Source organism: Heptranchias perlo, chromosome 4 (assembly GCF_035084215.1).
Source record: "Heptranchias perlo isolate sHepPer1 chromosome 4, sHepPer1.hap1, whole genome shotgun sequence".
Lineage (NCBI taxonomy): Eukaryota > Metazoa > Chordata > Chondrichthyes > Hexanchiformes > Hexanchidae > Heptranchias > Heptranchias perlo.
The window spans coordinates 75,319,243-75,340,542 of record NC_090328.1 but is presented as its reverse complement, the minus strand read 5'-3'; the positions used below and the strand labels follow the sequence as shown (position 1 = coordinate 75,340,542).

Below are 21,300 nucleotides of genomic sequence, written 5' to 3'. Positions count from 1 at the left end.
TGTCTCCAACGAGCAAGCCCTTAAGTCTATCTTGTGCGTGGAAGAGGGCCAGGGTATTGGACTCATGCAAAATGAAGGAATCATGGCAGCTGCCAAGGAATTTGGCACACACCTGCAGAAATCTCTTCCGGTGGTCGCAAACCAGCTGCGTGTTGATGGAGTGATATCCCTTTCGGTTGATGAACCATCCTGGCTCATGTATAGGTCCTCAGATTGCTACATGTGTGCAACAAATTATGCCCTGCACCCGTGGGAAGCCAGCGAGAGAGTTGAAATCCACTGCCCTCTCAGTCTAGCTGATGTCGTTGCAGGGGAAGTTGGCGTAGTCTGATGCCCTGGCAAACAAGCCATCCATGGCCTGTAATTTATACTTTTGCACAAACGACTGAGAGACCCTGGAGATGGCACCGGTGGCACCCTGGAAGGATCCGAAGGAGAAGAAATAGAGGGGAGTGGTTACTTTGAGTGCAACGGGCAATGCGTAGCCAGCAGGTCCAGCCGGGAGCAGCTCTGCATGACTCAATCTGAGCCAGTATAGACACTGCTCCTCAGAGAGGTCCAGGAAGCTCAGCCTCTGCCTGTACACCGTCTCATGTGGGTAGTGCCTCCTGCGACCTTGGTCCCTCCATTGGTCCCCTCTCTGCTCTTCTGCAGATTCTTGTTCTGCACCTCTGTCTTGTGCACCTGCAACTCCCAGAACTGCACACTATGCTTGCCACGGATGGTGATGTGCCTCCTCCTCAGATGTACTGTAGAACAAATCCATTGCACTCCCCTTCCTGATGTCAGTTTGAGAGGCTCCAAAATGTAGGTAAATTTGTCGAACACAAGAATTCTGAGTGTGAACAAAGAAATCTCAGTCTAAACACAAAGAACTCCCAGCCAAAGGTTTGCCTGAGAGAACTGATTGCCCTGCTGCAAAAATTCACCTTTTATTCACGTGTCAATCACTGGTTTAAATGTCCAAATGAGGGTCGGCTGCAACACGCTTCCGTTTCCATGGCGTGTTTCAGAGGCCATGGGAAACATGTTCAGGAGAAGCTAAAATGGTTTGTGTAACTCAATACGCAAAAAGTTAATAGCACTAAGTACTTTAAATACCTAAACTGGCCCTTTAAATATCGGACGGTACTTCCAGGTTTCAGAAGCGCTCACGCATCCAAACGCACCGAAACAAACCCGGAAGTGGGTGCGTGGGAGCTTGGATGCGGTCCTGATCCGAAAACGGAGTATTTTTACTGCCCACCTGCCCCAACTCTACCGTTCTTGGGGGTTAAAATTTACCCCATTATCTCATCTCATGCACTCCCAGCAAACATTCGCACCTTCGGGTTGGAATATAAGTTTCCTAGTGAGCTTTGCAAGAGGCTAGTTTCAAAGGGAGGTGGAGTGGTAGCAGGCTTGATTACCAGCTCAAACAAACAGCAAAATACTACAGAAGCTGGAAATTTGAACAAAACCAGAAAATGCTGGAAACACTAAGCAGGTCAGCAGCATCTGTGGAGAGAACAGACACATTGGTGTTTCAGGTGTGAACCCCTTTGTCAAACTCTTCTAGCCAACCCACGGACAAGAGCGGGGGGGTCATGAGCCAAGCCCCAACTTTCTGCGGGACAGGAAACAACAGAACAAAGACCCAGTTTGTGAGGTCTGCTGAAAGGGAGGCATGCAAGCTGCAAGCGAATTACCTTAAGAAGGGGTGTCCAAGCCCAGTGTGCGCCTTTCTAATTTACTGCTACATTGGACTAAAAGCAAGTGTATTTAACCCACTGGGATAGGGCTGCATGGTTTATTATTTTTTTTGTTCACGAGAAGGGAACTGAAGTTAGTTGCAGTAAGTGAGATTTAGTTACAAGCATTACTCTGTACACTCATTTGCTGTCTATGAAATAAAGTAACTCAACAATTCGTATCTGGGTTCATCTAACTAAAGTGTTAATTAGTTCATCTTACCAAAAGATTGGAGAAGCGCAAGCGAGGGCACAAGCGAAGAACACCATAAGGTCCTACTCTTACACCCCAAATTACACTATCATATAATTAGATAATGGGCAGGATAAGCAAACTTCTGAACAGAAGAGATGTGGGGTCTGCTTATGAGAGTGAACAGCCCTGTTAAAAAAGAGAATACCTATGGAATACCCGAAATTTGTAACAGGCAGTAACGGTAAACTCCTGCTGGTAAGGGGTGCAGAGTCTGCTTATGGGAGGGACTAGCGATGCTGAATCCAAAATAATTATCTATTACAGACCTGAAATTTTTAGCAGCCTCTGTTCCACAGGAAAAGTGATGAAACTGTCTCTCCTTGCTAACATAGTGATTCTCACTTCCCTGATAAATGTGTAACACAGGGGAATGTAACAATGAGACCCCCTTGTTATATGAACTGGATTTTGTGATCTTTGCACGTATCCTCACATGCGCTTCTCCAATGTTCTGAAAGGCGGACTGATCAAAACTAGAGTGAGACGTGGTTCAATATGAATCGTGAATTGACTTTACTTTATCCTCAGTAAGTTAAAGTGCAGAGTAACAGTTATAGCAACTCTCAACTTAATACAACTTAACATAAATAAGAAATATCAAGGCAGATTTTTTGTCTTGACCACCTGAGCGGTAATCTAGCCTGGCGGGGATTGTATGCCCTTTTAAGAACCTGACTTTTTTATTCCATTAATTTCAATGAAATGAAAATTAGGCGGATTCTGTAAAGGGCATGCAATCTGCATGACAATCAGCTGGAATAGGGAATAGCAGCAGGGTTCCACTGGGACACAGATATACTAGGTCCCAGCCATGGGACCTAGTTTCCTATAGCCTAGAGCTGGTAATGCATTGGGAAAAATCAGTTGCAATCCTCCTAATTGCCTAAAAAACTCCAGTCTGGAAAATTAGGCATGGATGTCTTAGGCACTAGGGATGCCATGCCCTATTTTCTATTGGTCGACGATGCTGTGGACAGATTCGCCAATGGCACGGGGCTCAGAAAATCAAGGCCAATATCTATTGTGACTAAAATAAGGTACAGCCACCAAACTAAAACTAGACATAATTGCTTCATTTTTGTCACAACCTGTCTGATGTATTGAGCCCTGCAAATTGATCGATGTTGCTAATGAACCCTGTGGGAGCTTCAAATGTGCCTGAGGCATAAAAGATTCAAAAATAACCTTGACAGCCACATCCCCCTGGAGTTTGGTTACAGATCAGTTTACAGTATATGGCACAACTCTGTCAAAGACACCCCGGGGAATCTTATCAGATGCACGCACCGTTTCTGCAACAAATTAAAAGAATGGAAAATCATGAGCTGTGGACCCAATGTTTGCCAACCTAGACTCGGTGTGTGTGCTACTCCTCGCCATCAATGCCCGCTCACAGAATCAACCCCCATGTTCTATGAAAAGAATGGTCTTTCCTTTCTTTCCCATCCAAAATGCTATATTCCATTTTTGCTACAAATAAAATCTTTCTGGGTGGTGTTGGTTGAGGGCTGAATGTTGTCCAGGGCACCAGGAGAACTCCCTGCTCTATTCTGAATAGTGTCACGGTATCATTTACATCCACCTGGACATCTGAACCAGCATCTGTCATAAAATGAAAGATGATTTTATATTACACTAAATGATTACAGTCTTGCTGCTGCCACAACCCTATTAATTTGAACTCAGCAGAGGGAATTGCCTAGATAGGCTGTGGTGGACTCCACTCTTGGGGAGGGGACAGGATTAGTCAGTATTGATTAAAAGCTGACAATGGAGTCAGGCGTTTTTTAAAAAATGACACCAAAAGGTTAACCAGAAAGCAAAGTGCTGCAAGGTTGAAAAGAAAGGATAAAGCAGGGAGAGGAGGCTCTAGCCTGGACTGTAAGACAGGATGAAAAGGAGTTATTCTGTTCAAATGAACCACCAAAGTCCTGTAGTGTTGCATGTCATTATTTTGATATTGTTAAGTCAAGCCAAGATGTATCGATTAAACTAAGTGACACTGATCATCGCTCTGCATGTTTCATCTTTCTGTGGAATAAAGCAGCTTACGATTTGAACCAAACTTTGCCTCATCTAGTGTTAATTCGGTCCGCTGTCAGTGAGATTGAAGAGATACACGAAAGGAAGAGACAAATATCCGGTCCAAATCACAAGTGGATGATATAGTTACATCCCTAGGTTATGTTATTGTGTAAGTAGAAAAAGATATAGATATAGGTATAAAATCAAGGAAAACCCAAAGATGTTTTGTACATAAAGAGCAAGAGGATAACTAAGGAAAGAGTAGGACCTATTACAGACTAAAAAGGTAATCTGTGTGTGGAGGCAGAAGATGTGGGCATGGTTCTTAATGGATACCTTGTGTCTGTCTTCACAAAAGAGGGGGACGATGCAGACATTGTAGTTAAGGAGGACTGTGAAATATTGGATGGGATAAACATAGTAAGAGAGGAAATATTAAGGGGTTTAGCATCTTTGAAAGTAGATAAATCTCCAGGCCCAAATAAAATGTATCCCAGGCTTTTAAGAGAAGCAAGGGAGGAAATAGCGGAGGCTCTGACCATCATTTTCCAATCATCTCTGGCTTCAGGTGTGATGCCGGAGGACTGGAGGACTGCTAACGTTGTATCGATGCTCAAAAAGGGAGAAAGGGTTAGACAGAGTAATTACAGGCCAGTCAGCCTAATCTTGGTGGTGGGCAAATTATTGGAAACAATTCTGAGGGACAGTATTAATCGTCATTTAGAAAGGCACGGATTAATTAAGGGCAGTCAGCATGGATTTGCGAAGGGAAGGTCGTGTCTGACTAACTTGATAGAATTTTTTGAGGAGGTAACAAGGAGGGTCGATGAGGGTAGCGCATTTGATGTAATCTACATGGATTTTAGCAAGGCTTTTGACAAGGTCCCACATGGCAGACTGGTCAGAAAAGTAAAAGCCATGGAATTCAAGGGAAAGTGGCAAGTTGGATCCAAAATTGGCTCATTGGCAAGAAGCAAAGGGTAATGGTCAACAGGTGCTTTTGTAACTGGAAGGCTGTTTCCAGTGGGGTCCCATTCTCTTTGTGGTACATATCAATGATTTAGACTTAAATGTAGGGGGCATGATTAAGAAGTTTGCAGATGATACAAAAATTGGCCATGTGGTGGACAGTGAGGAAGAAAGCTGTAGACTGCAGGAAGGTATCAATGGACTGGTCAAGTGGGCAGAAAAGTGGCACATGGAATTCAATGCATTTGGGGAGGGCAAACAAGGCAACGGAATACAAAATAAATGGGAGAATACTGAGAAGTGTAGAGGAACAGAGGAACTTTGGAGTGCATGTCCATAGATCCCTGAAGGTAGCAGGACAGGTAGAGGAAGGAGAAAATCTCCGAAAGCTTGTGAATTTAAAATAAAATTGCTGGACTATAACTTGGTGTTGTAAAATTGTTTACGGTAGATAAAGTGGTTAAGAAGGCACAGAATGTAAGAGCGGGGAGGTTATGCTAGAACTGTATAGAACACTAGTTAGGCCACAACCTGAGTACTGAGTACAGTTCTGGTCTCCACATTACGGGAAAGATGTGATTGCACTAGAGAGGCTACAGAGGAGATTTACAAGGATGTTGCCACAACTGGAGAATTTTAGCTATGAAGGAAGATTGGATAGGCTGGGGTTGTTTTCTTTGGAAAGGAGACTGAGAGGAGATTTAATTGAGCTGCTAATGTTGTACCGTTGTTTAAAAAGGGAGCGAAGGAAAGACCCAAGTAATTACAGGCCAGTCAGCCTAACCTTGGTGGTGGGCAAATTACTGGAAACAATTCTGAGGGACAGGATAAACTGTCACATAGAAAGGCGTGGACTAATCAAGGAGTCAGCACGGATTTGTTAAGGGGAGGTCGTGTCTGACTAACTTGATTGAATTTTTCAAGGAGGTGACAAGGAGGATCGATGAGGGTAGCACAATTGATGTAGTCTACATGGATTTTAGCAAGGCTTTTGACAAGGTCCCACATGGCAGATTGGTCAAAAAAGTAAAGGCCCATGGGATCCAAGGGAATGTGGCAAATTGGATCCAAAATCGGATCATTGGCAGGAAGCAAAGGGTAATGGTGGATGGGTGTTTTTGCGGCTGGAAGGCTGTTTCCAGTGGGGTATCGCAGGGCTCAGTACTAGGTCCTTTGCTTTTTGAGGTATACATTAACGATTTGGACTTAAACGTAGGGAGCATGATTAAGAAATTTGCGGATGACACAAAGAAAGGCCATGTGGTTGATAGTGAGGAGGAAAGCTGTAGACTGCAGGAAGATATCAATGGACTGGTCCGATTGGCAGAAAAGTGGCAAATGGAGTTCAATCCAGAGATGTGTGAGTAATGCATTTAGGGAGAGCAAACAAGGCAAGGGAATACACAATAAATGGGAGGATACTGAGAGGTGTAGTGGGAGTGAGGGACCTGGGAGTGCATGTCCACAGATCCCTGAAGATAGCAGGACAGGTAGATAAGGTGGTTAAGAAGGCATATGGAATGCTTTCCTTTATTAGCCGAGGTATAAAATATAAAAGCAGGAATGTTATGCTGGAACTGCATAAAACACTAGTTAGGCCACAGCTTGAGTACTGCGCACAGTTCTGGTCACCACATTACAGGAAGGACGTAATTGCACTAGAGAGGGTATAGAGGAGGTTTGCCAGGACTGGAGAATTTTAGCTATGGTGACAGATTGGATAGGCTAGGATTGTTTTCCTTGGAACAGAGGAGGCTGAGGGGTGATTTGATTGAGGTGTACAAAATTATGAGAGGCCTATATAGAGTGGATAGGAAGGACCTATTTCCCTTAGCAGAGGGGTCAATAACCAGGGGGCATAGATTTAAAGTGATTGGTAGAAGGGTTAGAGCGGAAATGAGGAAAAATGTTTTCACCCAGAGGGTGGTGGGGGTCTGGAACTCACTGCCTGAAAGGGTGGTAGAGGCAGAAACCCTCAAACTCATTTTAAAAATACCTGGATGTGTACCTGAAGAGCCGTGACTTGCAGGACTACGGACCAAATGCGGGAAAGTGGGATTAGGCTGGGTGGCTCGTTTCTCAGCTGGCCCAGACAAGATGGGCCGAATGGCCTCCTTCTGTGCCATGAATTTTCTATGATTCTATTTCTATGATAAAATTATGAGGGGACTAGATACAGTGGATACGAAGGATCTATTTCCCTTAGCAGCGAAGTCAATAACCAGGGAACGTAGATTTAAAGTAATTGGTAGAAAGATTAGAGGGGAGTTGAGGAGAATTTCTTTTACCCAGAGGGTGGTGGGGGTCTGGAACTCACTCCCTCAAAGAGTAGTAGAGGCAGAAATCCTCATCGCATTTAAAAAGTACTTGGATATGTACTTGAAGTGCCATAGCCTACAAGGCTACAGACCAAGAGCTGGAAAGTGGGATTAGGCTGGATAGCTCTTTTTCAGCCAGCACAGACACGATGGGCCGAATGGCCTCCTTCTGTGTCGTAAATTTCTATGATTCTCTATGATTCTGGGTCAGTGCAAGTCAACCGCCATAAAAGTAAAACACACAGAAAGCTTACAGGATCAACTGATGCCAGTGAACCCAAAAAACTACAGATGAGCTAAATTTGTTATCCTGAATTATCCTTTATAAATATTATAAAACCAAGTCCATGACAATTCCGTGTGTAAATAAATCTACAGGAGCATTTTAATGTGTTTTAGTAATAATTTGTAAATCATACCTGCTATGCAGGCGGTCATGAAACAGGCAGCAGTACCAGCGATGAGAGCCCTAATACTGACACTTGCTATATCTCTCATTCTTAGCGGAGCCAAAGATGCTGTAAAAAAAATTAAATTGATAAATATATATATATATATATACTGCAGTTAGGTCAGTGTGAAGCAAGCATGCACACAGCCTTTATTGCTGGCCTGACAGCAATGCAAGAGCCAGAGTATAATTTGGGTTCGTCAAACCAGTCTGTGGTTGCTCTCAGCAGTTACCAGTACTTGTAGAATAATAATGTCCTAAAATATATATAAGTACATTATAACTCAATCCATTTCACAATGCTTTACTGCTGGAAATCATTAGATCATCCTTATTTAAAAATATATTTCTTCCCCATCTCATTTTTAAGAAATGATCTGAACCATGTAATATTCTCTGACTCTGACCTACTTTCAGCCCTTTATTGCCTAATTTTTATCTGGTAAGGTTTTTTTAAAAAATTCCCTTTTTCACCTCTCCTAAAGACAGAAGTCCTGTTGAAGTAGAGTTCCACATACCTCCAGTAGCTCGCAAAGTGGCCATTCTTTATGTAAGAGCCTCGACTTTGGCCATAGATATTGAGTGTTGGAAGAAGAGTCAACCACAAGAGCATCAAAGCCATGGACAATCCTAACCTCACCTGACATAAACTTTCCAGCAGTAGTCACTCGGTCGCGATGAGGACTGGGAACACCATGCTGATTTTCCTCTTCCCAGCCCAGAAACACTAAGGCTAATTGTAATACCCACTACCACACAGACTGAGATCAGCTAACTTAGCTTTGACCAGGAATCACAGTTGAGATGTTCCCATCTGCATAACTCAATTACTTGCTGTCTTTAACAAGTGAGTCACTACAGAACTTTTCAATCTCTGTAAATGCAACTTTATAATTGGCCATTAGAAGGTGCATATGAGCAACTCATGTGTTCCACTTTCCATTTTTCCTCCCTCTCCCTGTAGAAAAATACATTTGTTCCATGCCTTCCCATGACAACCCAGCCAAAGCATAAACCACATCCCATGGCACCAAGATTTTATTCAAAATATCACATACAATAAATATATTAATTTTGAAAGAGTTCAGACTATGCCTCATCCCCATTATAACATGGTGCTTGGGAGTTGAATGCATTATTTTATAACGAGATACATTCTTTTCAATAATAAACTTGCGCTATAATAGTGTATTTTTCTAAGTGACATTCAAAATGAACCATCTTGTATCAGTAAAATCAGTACAAAATGGGACTGTGGATGTGTCACGTTTCTTGATTTTGTGACATTATTCCTCAGAAAATATCTAAATAGGAATTATTTTAAATGCGCTTTTAAGTTAAAGCTTGCTTTAAAGGGATTAAATTCACAAGACAGCAAGGCTGGCTGGAGACAGAGCATCCTGAAGACAGTGAGCGATAAAAACAAAAAGCAAAAAACCCACAGGTGCTAGAAATCTGGAACAAAAAGCAGAAAATGCTTGAAACACTTTGCACATTAGGCCGCATCTGTGGAGAGAACAGATGAGTTAATGTTTCTGGTGTGAACCCATTATCAAAACCCAGTGAGGAATAGTTTGATAATTCAGCGACCATTCAAACCCATTGCTGCTGCGACAATCCATTTCTTTTGAACTCAGCAAGGGTCATTGCCAAGTTAGGCTGGTGGACACTGCTTTTGGGTAGTCAGTTTTGTCTAAAAGCTGACACTGCAGTCAGGTCATTAAAAATTTAAGTGAGTGAATTTCCACGAGGGTTCTTCCGATTGGCTGTCCTAACTTTGGTGGATGATCCACTGAAACCCTAGAGAAACAGCGTAAACGACGTTCATGCCATTTCTCCAAGGTACCATGGATCTTCAGCCGAAGTTATGGCAGATGTTCAGAAGAACCTCCAAAGAAATGTACCATCTAAAACACAGACACCAAAAAGCAGTCAGGCTTTGGAAACAGAACTGCATAGGCAATCAGCCAGCATAAAGTTGAAATATGGCAAACTACATGAAGAAGAATGTCTAACCAGGCTGTAGGACAGAAGGCTGAGGGGTTGTTCTGTTTAAATTAAGTTGAAAAGCATTGCACATTCATTATTATAAACATCTTTACATGAAGCCAACTTGTATCAACTAAACTAAGCAATCTGATCATACTTATTGTTCTGTGCATTTCACCTCACTGTGGAATAAAGCAGCTTACAATTTGAACCAAACTTTGCCTTATCCAGTGTTAACTCAGTCCACCTCCGGAGAGATTGAAGAAACAGGAGTGCAAAGAACACAGATATCAGTTCAGGTCACAAGGGGTTTCGACTGTTACTCCACCTGGGTTATGCTACTTTTCAAGTAAATATAAGGCAATATGATACAACTCCCATTAAAAGTAAGATGCACAGGCCACTTACAGAAGCAACTGATGCCGCTGAACCCGAGAAAATATCTACAATAGACCAGAATTAATAACAGGATGGTTCTCCACTTTTATACAGCAATGGTTAATACAGCAAACAGTTCTCCACTTTTTTGTTCTGTTTAGTTACACCGGCCATATAGTAGAAGCTTCAAAACCTTGGCCTTATTGATATTCTAAGAAAAGACATGCAAACTTGTTGAAATCAGTGAAAACAGGTGGGAAATAGCAAGAAAAGACATGGGGTCTGCTGAAAAAGTGGGAGAATAAAGAGGTGGCATCAGAAAGCAGTACATTGTTTGATTCTATAAATTTGTGGAACTAAAAGGCTGCTAAAAAGCAGAGGAATAATTAATAGTTTTGTAATGTTCAGGGGACAATAATGAACATCAATAGAATGTACATTCCTAGCTTGTACCTTGTGCTCCAGGGACACATATCTGGAAATCAAATGTACGCAACATGTATATGCTGATATACACTCCCAGCAGATGAGGTTCTGCACCAGGAGAATACAATTAGAAAATTTAGCCTATAGCCCCTTAATTTAGGATGGCTGAATGAGTGAATTTGATGTCTGGTTTGACAATGTAGAGTAAAATTGATTTGTTCAAACACAACTCCTAAATCACCAGTATGACTAAATAGTTTCAAAACACAGCTCTTTCCATAAGTACACATTACATCCTTCAACTAGCAAACACAGCAAATAAAAACTTACACAGTCCTCCTATCAAAATACCAACAGAACCAAAGTTAGCAAATCCACACAGGGCATACGTAGTAATAGCTTCGGAACGGACCTATAAAAGAACCATAGAGTAAAGAGACTGAATACTTGATTATCCTGTAAAAAGGCCATGATTTTCTTATGATACTTGAATAAGCCTAACAGAGCAAAAAAGGTTTGAGTTTACAAAATGAGCACAAAATATTTGAGAAAAAGATTTAATACTAAAAGAGGGAAGTATAAAAATGATTTGGGGTTCACTAATTCATGTTTACAAGTGTGAATATTGGTCATATGGTTGTCACTGATTTCATTCCGTATGGCGTGCTAGGAGTCACAAGCTTTTGCCGAATTGGGACACATTTCCAGCATGCCTGGGCTTTTACCCACAATAAAGATGCACCCCTGACCCTGGCCGATCTTTCAGCATTGGGGTTATTTCAATGTATTTTGTAATTGTTAAATTAAGACAAGGTATGACCCCAGAGTGTACTACAGTTCTGTGCTATTTAATAAAAACAGGTTTTGTGAAATGAACACGAGAGTAACTGTCCTTCTGATCAATTAGATAAAAAATATATATGATGCTACTTGCATTAGAAGTACAATATCAATGTTCTTCATGCAGAAACAATTATATTTACTTACTGACAAATACTGCTTCAAACCATCGATGTACTCAGGTTTGCCTTCAACTCTTCTGGCAATCAGCACAGATAACCTTTCATAAGCTACAAACTCATTGAAGAAAGTTTTTATTCCTAGGAGCTCGGCAACTATGAAGCTATCATTCCAGTCCACTCCCATCATGAAAGCAAGCGGCATTAAGAGATAGGAACAAATTAGCTGGAAGAAATGTTACATAACATCAAATTAACTCTTTTTGCTGGTGGACCCAAAAAGATCCAGATTTCTCATTGTATAGACATCTTTATAAGGATTGTTACATTATAATAAAATTGTTCATCTGTTTTCTCTCCCACCTTCTAGTCCAATGTTCCCACTATCCAATTTTGATACCTTAGAAACATTCTAGGCCCGAAATCACTGTGAGAGTTGTACCTGCCAGCCTGGCCCAAACCTAAACCCCAGGAATAGAAACATTTGCATGAAGGCGTGAATGCCTGTGTCGTTCTGATGCTCCCTGGGCATCTACCCATGGACGCATTAATTTCGGAGCAGCACCTTAATGAAAAGAAAGAACTTGCATTCATATAGCACTTTTCACAATATCAGGATGCCCCAAAGCGCTTTACAGCCAATTAAGTACTTTTTGAAGTGTAGCCACTGTTATAATGTATGAAATGCAGCAGCCAATTTGCACACTGCGAGGTCCCAGAAACAACAATGAGATAAATGAGAAGATAATGGGCGCTAAATTGGGCCGTGTAGCACCCGTTGTTTCGGCACTACACGGCCTCTCCGACATCCTGCGTGACGTGTGCCAGACACCATCTTGGTATAGGAGTTAGCGCATGCACTAATACCGGTGACGCTGGAAGCATGTAAAGTAGGGAGAAAATGGCTGCAATCAGTGTGCAACGCTGATTTAAAGTGATACACACCATTTTCGACCTTAACGCTCAACTCAATGCACAGTCTTATCCCTGACCATCTAAACGTTTCTTACAGTGCCTGAAGGACCCCCCACCAGCGCTATTTAGAGGGCCATGTAGGTATTGTAGGTTACTTGCTGGATTATTGCTTCTGGCTGTTGAAGGAGTAGGAAGTGTTTTTTGAAGCTCCCTAGTCTTATTGAGAGTTCCTATTCTACTTCTGAGAGTTTGGCAGGTACTGTCTTACAGGTCAGAAAGTTACAACCCTGGTGGAACAACATTCCTGGCAACCACGGGCAGTCTGCTAGGGCTGCCACTGGGTATTGAGCATGACTGGGAGCATGCAGAGAGGCCACGCCCAACAAGTCAAGCTGCGAGGAGACGGAGGACGAGGAGGCACAGGGCACTGAGCAGGAAGCCCTACCCAATGAGGCCTTCTGGGATCAATTCTCTTACCTCAACATGACCGAGGAGGATTGCATCCGACGCCTGAGGTTCACCAAGGAAGCTGTCATCGAGATCTGTCAACTGGTGCGGCCACAACTGCAGCCTCAGAGCAGGGCGAGGACAGCATTGCCTGTGGCTGTGAAGGTCACCGTGGCGCTGAATTTCTACGGCTCAGGATCATTTCAGGCCTCTGTTGGCGACATGTGCAGCATCTTGCAGTATGCAGTGCACTGCTGCATAAGGGAGGTCACAGACGCACTGTACCGCATGAGGAACAGGTTCATCACCTTCCCTCTCGACAGAGACGATCAGAACAAGCGAGCACGGAGGTTCACCCACATTGCTGGCTTCCCCATTGTGCAGGGTACCATCGACTGCACACATATTGCCCTGCGTGCACCCCACATCAACTCGGCTGTCTTCATCAACCAAAAGGACTTTCACTCCCTCAACGTGCTGCTGGCATGCGACCACACGCATTGCATCTTGGAGGTCGATACCCACTACCCTGGGAGCAGTCACGACGCCTTTGTCATACGGCAGTCCAACGTGCCAGCTATCTTTCATCCGACTCAGCAAGGCAAAGGCTGGCTACTGGGCCAGAGGTGGAGGAGGAGGAAGCTGAGGAGAAAGAGGTGGAGGAGCAGAAGGAGGAAGAGGCTGAGGAGGAGCAGGAGGAGGGGGTGGAGCCGGAAGAGGAAGTGGAGGAAGACACAAGGGTGCAGCAGGAACCACACGCCTTGTCTGCAAGGGCTGTGCGTGCTCACCTGATCCGTGCCCGCTATCAATAATTGGAATTACATCCCCCAAGTCACCAACAGTCCTAAATTCCCCACCTTTCCCCTCCCACAAGACAAACAAATCGCTCGCCATCTGATTGGTGAGCCCCTCAGCTCACTGCATAAATAAAAACCACCACCAAATGCAAAATCAAACTCTCATTTATGGATGAAAAAATGAAATTATGCAAACATAACAGAACTATTCACCCTTGTGCATTCCCTTAGTGCCTGTTGTTCGTGTGCCTTTACCTATCCTAATGCTCTCCTATGAGGTGCTTCCCCAGTGGCTGGAGCATGGGTGGTGGAAGGCTGCTGGCCTTCAATGGAGGAACGTCCAGATGGCCTTGGAGGACGACCTCAAGCAGCTCTGGGCCTGGAGGGCTCGGCTTCAGACTGCACCATCTCAGCACGGCCTGCAGCAGTCTGGCCTGGCTGGCCAAGAGGCAACAACAGGGGCACTGGCGGAGTGGCAGGGGTGGGAGCAGGAATGCTGTCGTCCTGAGAGAGGACTGCCCAACGATCCGCAGCACCGTCTCCTCTAGGGGGGTGAGGACATGCAGAATTGCCCGTCCAGCCTCAGGTCCCTCCTGCTGCCAGGTGTTATATGCCACCTTCTCCTGCAAGACAGAGGACAGTGTGTCAGTGAGTGTCCTGCAAGGTGCATGGGTGATGTGCCTGTCATGGTCGAATAGCTGCCAGTTTGTGTGATTTGTGAGTGGTGGTTGTGTGGCCTGCAAGTGTGGTACTATGTGCGGGTGAGATGCAGCATTGCGTATGGATGGGCAGTGTTTGTTGGTGGGTGGGTGGGTGGGTGGGTGGGTGACGGGAGGAGTCCTGCATGGAGTATTGGTGCAGTTGGTAGGATGTGCTTGACACTTGCATTCACTCACCTTGACCACTCGTGTCAAATCATTAAACTTCTTCTGGCACTGCACCCACGTGCGTGGTACAATGCTCCTAGCATTCACCTACTACGCCACAGCCTGCCAATGCCTGCGCAACTGTAGTCTGGAGGGTCTCCGGCCACCCTGCGGGTACATGCTTGCCCTCCTTTGGTCCATGCCTTCCACCAGGGCCTCCAGAGCATCGTCCAAGAATCATGGAGCCCTCTCTCTTGCCAGTGCAGCTACTCGCAATGCCATTCTCCCTTCTCCTAGTTGGCTGTGTATCTGCCATTGGAAATGTGCCTGCACCTTTAAGTAGTGCAGGCTGCTGATGACGTGCGCTGTGCATGCCCTATTTCCAACTTCCTCATTCTCTGTGCAGCGTCTCAGCAGCGAGGGCTGAGCTTGGTGCACGGAGGTTTCATGGTAAGTAGCACGAAGTTCACAAGCTGCCTGCGTAGGGTTCGTCGGGTGCGAGGTGATAGCGCATCGCCTAGAACGGACCCTTATCCAATTTTTCCCCCAAACTGTTTTAGTGGTGTTGGATGAGGGATAAATATTGGCCAGGATACTGAGGAGAGCTCCCCAGCTCTTCTTTGAATAGTGCCATTGGATATTATACGTCCACCTGAAAGGGCAGACTTCTCATCCGAAAGACAGCGCCTCAGACTGTGCAGCACACTCTCAGTACTGCACTGAAGTGTCAGCCTGGATCATGTGCTCAATTCTTTGGAGTGGGACTTGAACTGACATCCTTCTAACTCAGAGGAAAAAGTGCTACCACTGAACCAAGCTTGACACCTTATTGCTGTGTGAAACTTTCCTAGCGGCAAAGAATCAAATTTTGGGCCTCACATCTGCATCATTTAGGCTTACTTTGCACTGGGGGCAGAGGAAGCAGAACTGGAGATTTCTGGCAGGTAACATCATCCCACCAATCCCACCTCTTCTAATGTCAGCATGGGGAAATTTTTCATCATACAAAAAAAGTGGCAGAAATTTTGTAGAACTTGGTCCTACTCCAAATTCTGTCCCCATCCTCCACCTGATTAGAATGGGTAATTAAATTTTTTTGCCACCAAGGATGATTTTGCTGTTAAGTGTACATTCTTGTACCACCACTAATGTACATTGCTCCACTAGAGGCAAGGGCAAGTCATCACATCACTTGTGATACTTGCTCCCCACTTGTGTTAACATTACATAAGTTTAAAGTCTTCTCTACTGCCCTAGTTATAAGATTCACCAGAACACTGGCCCCAGCACGGTTCAGATGAAGCCTGTCCCAACGGTACAACTCCCACTTTCCCCAGTACTGGTGCCAGTGCCCCATGAATCGAAACTCATTTCTCCCACACCAATCTTTGAGCCACAAATTTAACTCTCTAATCTTATTTACCCTACGCCAATTTGCTTGTGGCTCAGTTAATAATCCAGAGAATATTACCTTTGAGGTTCTGCTTTTTAATTTAGCCCCTAATTGCTCCTACTCCCTAAGCAGAACCTCTTCCCTCATCCTACCTATGCCATTGGTACCTACGTGGACCACAACAACTGGATGCTCCCCCTCCCACTGCAAGTTCCTCTCCAGCCCAGAGCAGATGTCCCGAATCCTGGCACCGGGCAGGCAACACAGCCCGGACTCTCGTTCTTGACTGCAGAGAACTGTGTCTATCCCCTGACTATACTGTCCCCTACTACCACTATATTCCTACTAACTCCCCCCACTTGAATGGCTTCCTGTACCATGGTGCCACGGTCAGTTTGCTCTTGAAACCCTTAATCATCTCCAGAATAGGCTTCTTGAATGCTCTCCTCCCCAACCTCCCTTGTTAACCCTTCACAAACTCTAGTTAATCCATAACTCTGCCACCCAATTCTTAACTCATAAAATCACACCATCATCATCATCCCTGTTCTTCCCAAACTCCACTGGCTCCCTGTCACTCAGAGCATCAATTTCAAGGTTCATGTCCTTTTTTTCAAATCGCTCCATTATAGATCTTACTCCCAAAACCTTTCTCCCACCCCTCCATCAAAAGCTTTAAAAAAAATCTACCTCTTTGATCATGCTTCTGGGACCCCCTCTTCTCAACTCCTACTCAGAGTCCTCCTCTCCCCCTGCAAAGTGCTCTGACATTTGTTTCAATGGGATGGGCAATATAAAATGGCATTTTGTTATTGTTGAATACTGCAAGTTTATTCACAGCTCTTAAGTAATCAAACTCTGTATTCAGACCAGTGGAAGACCATGGAATCCACTTTAGCAAATGAAGTTATAAGAATAGTAATTTATAGTTATATGTTGCTTATCATGTAGAAGAGGAAGAGATGAACCCCGAGCAGGAAGTGAAGGAATTTATTGGTAGATCAAAGGATATGCAGGTTAAGATTTAGGTTTTTAAGAAGCTATTAAAGGCAGTGAATGAGGTAGCAAGACAAGGTTTTGGAAGAGAAGTGGCTTTATTGCTGATAGATCAGCCTTGATGGCAGAATAGGGTTTCATGGTCGCAGGTAGAGCAGAGAGGAGAATCACACAATCGACAGAAAAATGAAGGCAAACTGGAATATAAGTGAAGGAAAGTGCAGAGGTAAAGAAAAAAGAATTTGCATTTATATATTACCTTTCATGTCCTTGGCATGTCCCAAAACCCTTCACAGCCAGTTATTTTTGAAGTGCTGTCACTGTTGCTATCTAAACACAGAAGCCAATTTGCATTTGGCAAGGTTTCCCTTTGGTTGAGGGATAAATGTTGGCCAGGACACCAAGAGAACTTCCTTGCTTTTCTTCTAGTAGTGCCATGAGATTGTTCATATCTACCTGACAGATAGGGCCTAAGTTTAACATCTCATCCAAAAGACGGTACCTCTGACAATGCAACACTCCCTCAGTACTATACTGAAATCCCTGCAGTGAAGCTTGAACCCACAACCTTCTTACACAGAGGTGAAAGTGCTACCACTGAGGATAGTGCAAGGCCAAGGAGCAATTTGTAAGTAAGGATGAGGGTTCTAAAATGAATGCAGTAGGGGCTGGGGAGGCAGTGGAGGTCTATGAGGACAAGGTGGTAGGGAAACAGGACTTAGTACAGCATAGGATATATGGGTTACGGACTTTGTGTAGAGCTGAACTTGGAAGAGGAAGTTGAATCTGGAAATGTCAAAGCTGTGGTTGGGGGCTTCAACAGCAGTAGGAGTGAAGTAGGAATGGAGGGAGGCAGCATAATAGAATTAAGCAGTCTTGGTGATGTACTGGATGTAGTGTTCAAAGCTCAGTACAGGGTCAAATAGGACACCAAGATCATGTAACATTGGCTTCACCTAACCTAGCAACTGGAAGCAAGAGCTAATGTGTGAAGTTACTGTTGAAAGCTGAACAGGATGGCTTCAGTGATGGCAGTGTCGAGCTGGAGGAAGTTCTAGTTCAACCATGACTTGATGCTGGGCAGGCAGGCAGACAGACAGCGAAATAGTTGTGGAATTGAGGCTGATGGCAGAGGGGTAAAGTTGGGTAATATCTACATTAGCTTGCTTACATGTAGCACACTTACCCGAGTCAGAATTTGAATACATAATCTAAACTGAGGCTTCAGTGCAGTACTGAGAGAGAGAGCTTCATTGTCGAAGTGACTGTTTCTTAGTTAAGAAATTAAACCAAAGCTCCATCTGCCTGATCTGGTGCTCAAAATGGACATAAAACACCCCATAGCACAATTTGAAGAAGAGCAAGGAGTTTTTCCAGTGCCTGGCCAACATTTTTTCCTTAACCTTTACTGGCAAAAATAAATTAGCTGGTCAATCATCTCATTGCTGTGCACAAAATAGTGCCATATTCGCATACATATTAACGACTGGGTTTCAAAGCAATTCACTGTAAATGAAGCACCTGGGATGTTTCTGAGAGACGTGATAATGTGCTACATAAATGGAAGTACTTTCTTTATTACTGTGAGGAATCTTACAACACCAGGTTATAGTCCAACTGTTTTATTTGAAAATCACAAGCTTTCGGAGGCTTTCTCCTTCGTCAGGGGAGTGTCGGATTCCATGGAAGGTTACCGCATTTATAGTTAGAGAACAATACCTGGTGATTACAGATAATCTTTCCAACTTCCCGTTGTCAAGGCAATCAAAGTGTTCAGACAGAGAGATGTTACCTACAGGACCGCCGAATATACAAACGGCCAGAACAAAAGACAGAGAGAGAGAGAGAAACATCCGAAAGGAAGAGAAAGTCAGAGAATGACCCGTTGTATTAAAAACAGATAACTTTTTTTCGCTGGTGGGGTTACGTGTAGCGTGACATGAACCCAAGATCCCGATTGAGGCCGTCCTCATGGGTGCGGAACTTGGCTATCAATTTCTGCTCGACAATTTTGCGTTGTCGTGTGTCTCGAAGGCCGCCTTGGAGAACGCTTACCCGAAGATCGGTGGCTGAATGTCCTTGACTGCTGAAGTGTTCCCCGACTGGGAGGGAACCCTTCTCTGACTATAAATGCGGTAACCTTCCATGGAATCCGACACTCACCTGACGAAGGAGAAAGCCTCCAAAAGCTTGTGATTTTCAAATAAAACAGTTGGACTATAGCCTGGTGTTGTAAGATTCCTTACATTTGTCAACCCCAGTCCATCACCGGCATCTCCACATCATTTCTTTATTACAATATTCAGTATTACTTGTTGAAGCATCTTCAATGCTTATAGATAATATTGTCAAGATATGCAGATAACGAATAGGAGGAGTCTAACAATGGAACATTGAGGCATGTTAGAAGTTACTATATCGGCAAAGGAGGAGAAGACATTGCAGGAGGCATGCTAGATATATTGAGATAGGTAGGAATGCAACCATGAAAGGACAATGTCATGGAGGTGAGCCATGGAACAGTGGTAATGTGAATGGTTCACAACAGCAATATTGCAGAGGGGGCAAAGAAGAACAATTTACTGTAGTCACAGTCGTAAAGGATATCACTGGTGACTTTGACCAGGGAAAGATGTGGGTGGGAGGAAATCAGACTGAACGAATTAGACTAGGGAATGGTAGGAGAGATGGGTGTGGGGTTGGGTAGTGAAAGTATTTGGGAACCTTAGAGAGGAAGGTTAGAAATTGGGCAGTAGTTGGATATGACAGATCTGGAGTGGACATTTTAAGGACAGCAGTTTTGTGGGGGAGGGAAATAATGACTCAAGAAGAGGAACAGTTGATAATCCAAGTGAACATTGGGCCAAGAAGTAGTAGCTGAATGGTCAGCTAGCTGGTCAAGGAAGTGGAAGTGCTCAAGGGTGAAGGTGGTGGGTCCCATAGAGGACATAAGTCTGATAAGGCTGGGAGTGGAAGTGGGGGAGAAACTACAGAGTATTGTGGGTCACACCTGGAATGGGGCTGCAAGGCGTCAGAAGGAGAAGGCAGCAGTATAACAGTTGCTGACAAGCCAGTCGAATATATGACCTTAATTTTGGAGATGAAATTCATGAGCTTTTCACTCTTGGCTTCAAAGGTGAGGAGGGAAGGGGCAGAGAAAAGTAAGAAAGAAGAAAAAAATATATTTATATAGCGCTTTATCACATTGTTCTGCAGGCAAACATTAGAGTCAACATGCACCCAGCAAGGTGCCACAAACAGGAAATGAATGAATGGTGGTGTTGGTTCAGGGAGGATTTTGCCATGAAACTGGGATAACTGCCTGTTTTTCTTTGAATAGTGCAACTGGATTTTTTTTTACATCTACCTGAGCAGGCAGACAGTTTAATGTATCATCCAAAAGACAGCACTTCTGACAATGCAGCGTGCCCTCAATATTGTACTGAAGTCCAAACCTAGAATATGTGCTCATCTGCAGTAGGGTTTGAACCCACAATCTTCTGACTTAGAGGCAAAGGTGCCTCCAACTGAGCCAAATTGCCAGAATTTTGGCAGAGGGGTAGACAATGAGGACTCTGAAGGAAAGGCAGGGGGGGTATTAGAGATCAAGGTAATCAACTGAGGAGAAAGTGCCAGAATAGTAAACAGATAGGCCGAGATGGGACACAGAAATAGAGTACATGACAGCATATTTAGCCAGGCAACAGTCTGATGAGGGAAAAAAGACTGCTGTCAGTAAGCCAAGTTTCTGTCAGCCACAGGCAGAATGGACATTTTGGATGAGGTTGTGGATCGGGAGATACTTTTTCACAAGGCAGTGGATAATTTGCAGGGCTACAGAGCGGTCAAGTAGTGGGAGGGGAAGGGAGTGGAAAAAGGGTTGGGCAAGAGATTGAAAAAGTATACTAAGTGGGTGGAATGAGGCCAGTGAGGGGGATGAAGGCGGCAGCAGCTGCCACAATGCGTATGTTGGAGCAGAATGAAGTCAAGGGCCTTCCAAAGAGGGACTCAAACCTGAGACAATGACAGGAATAGAGATCAACAGGAGAGTAGTAATGCACGAGGTAGTAGATCAGGAGGCACATGATTCAGTGCAATGCGGGCAGGAGGAAGTGAGGCATATGAATGACAAGATTGGTGGGGACAGGCGTAGAACTAAGAGCAATCAAAGAACGGGTCAGGAAAGCGTGGTCTGGAGCACCAGTCCATGCATGTAAGTAGATAGACACAGAGCAATAACCTTGAGTTACCTGTATACATTGGGACAACACATACACAATTATAAGCCCTAGATTTTCTTCCCATTTACCATGATTTGTGCCGGGTGGTCGAAAGAGAAAAATGTGAAGGCCTGGCACCAAATTCCTCCCCATTAAAATCATAAT

At 44.1% G+C, this 21,300-nt stretch overlaps 1 protein-coding gene across 1 annotated transcript in view; it reads right to left on the bottom strand.

The window, feature by feature from the left end:
- Window positions 1-292: 292 nt before the first annotated feature.
- Window positions 293-21,300, bottom strand: part of LOC137320640 (solute carrier family 28 member 3-like) — a 111,650-nt gene continuing 90,642 nt past the window's right edge. Inside the window, exons 14-18 of the mRNA XM_067982321.1 lie at window positions 11,530-11,727; window positions 10,873-10,954; window positions 7,675-7,816; window positions 616-835; window positions 293-418 (exon numbers count right to left, since the gene is read on the bottom strand). Of these exons, the coding sequence (XP_067838422.1) occupies window positions 293-418; window positions 616-835; window positions 7,675-7,816; window positions 10,873-10,954; window positions 11,530-11,727 (768 nt within the window). The remainder of the gene's footprint in view (window positions 419-615; window positions 836-7,674; window positions 7,817-10,872; window positions 10,955-11,529; window positions 11,728-21,300) is intronic.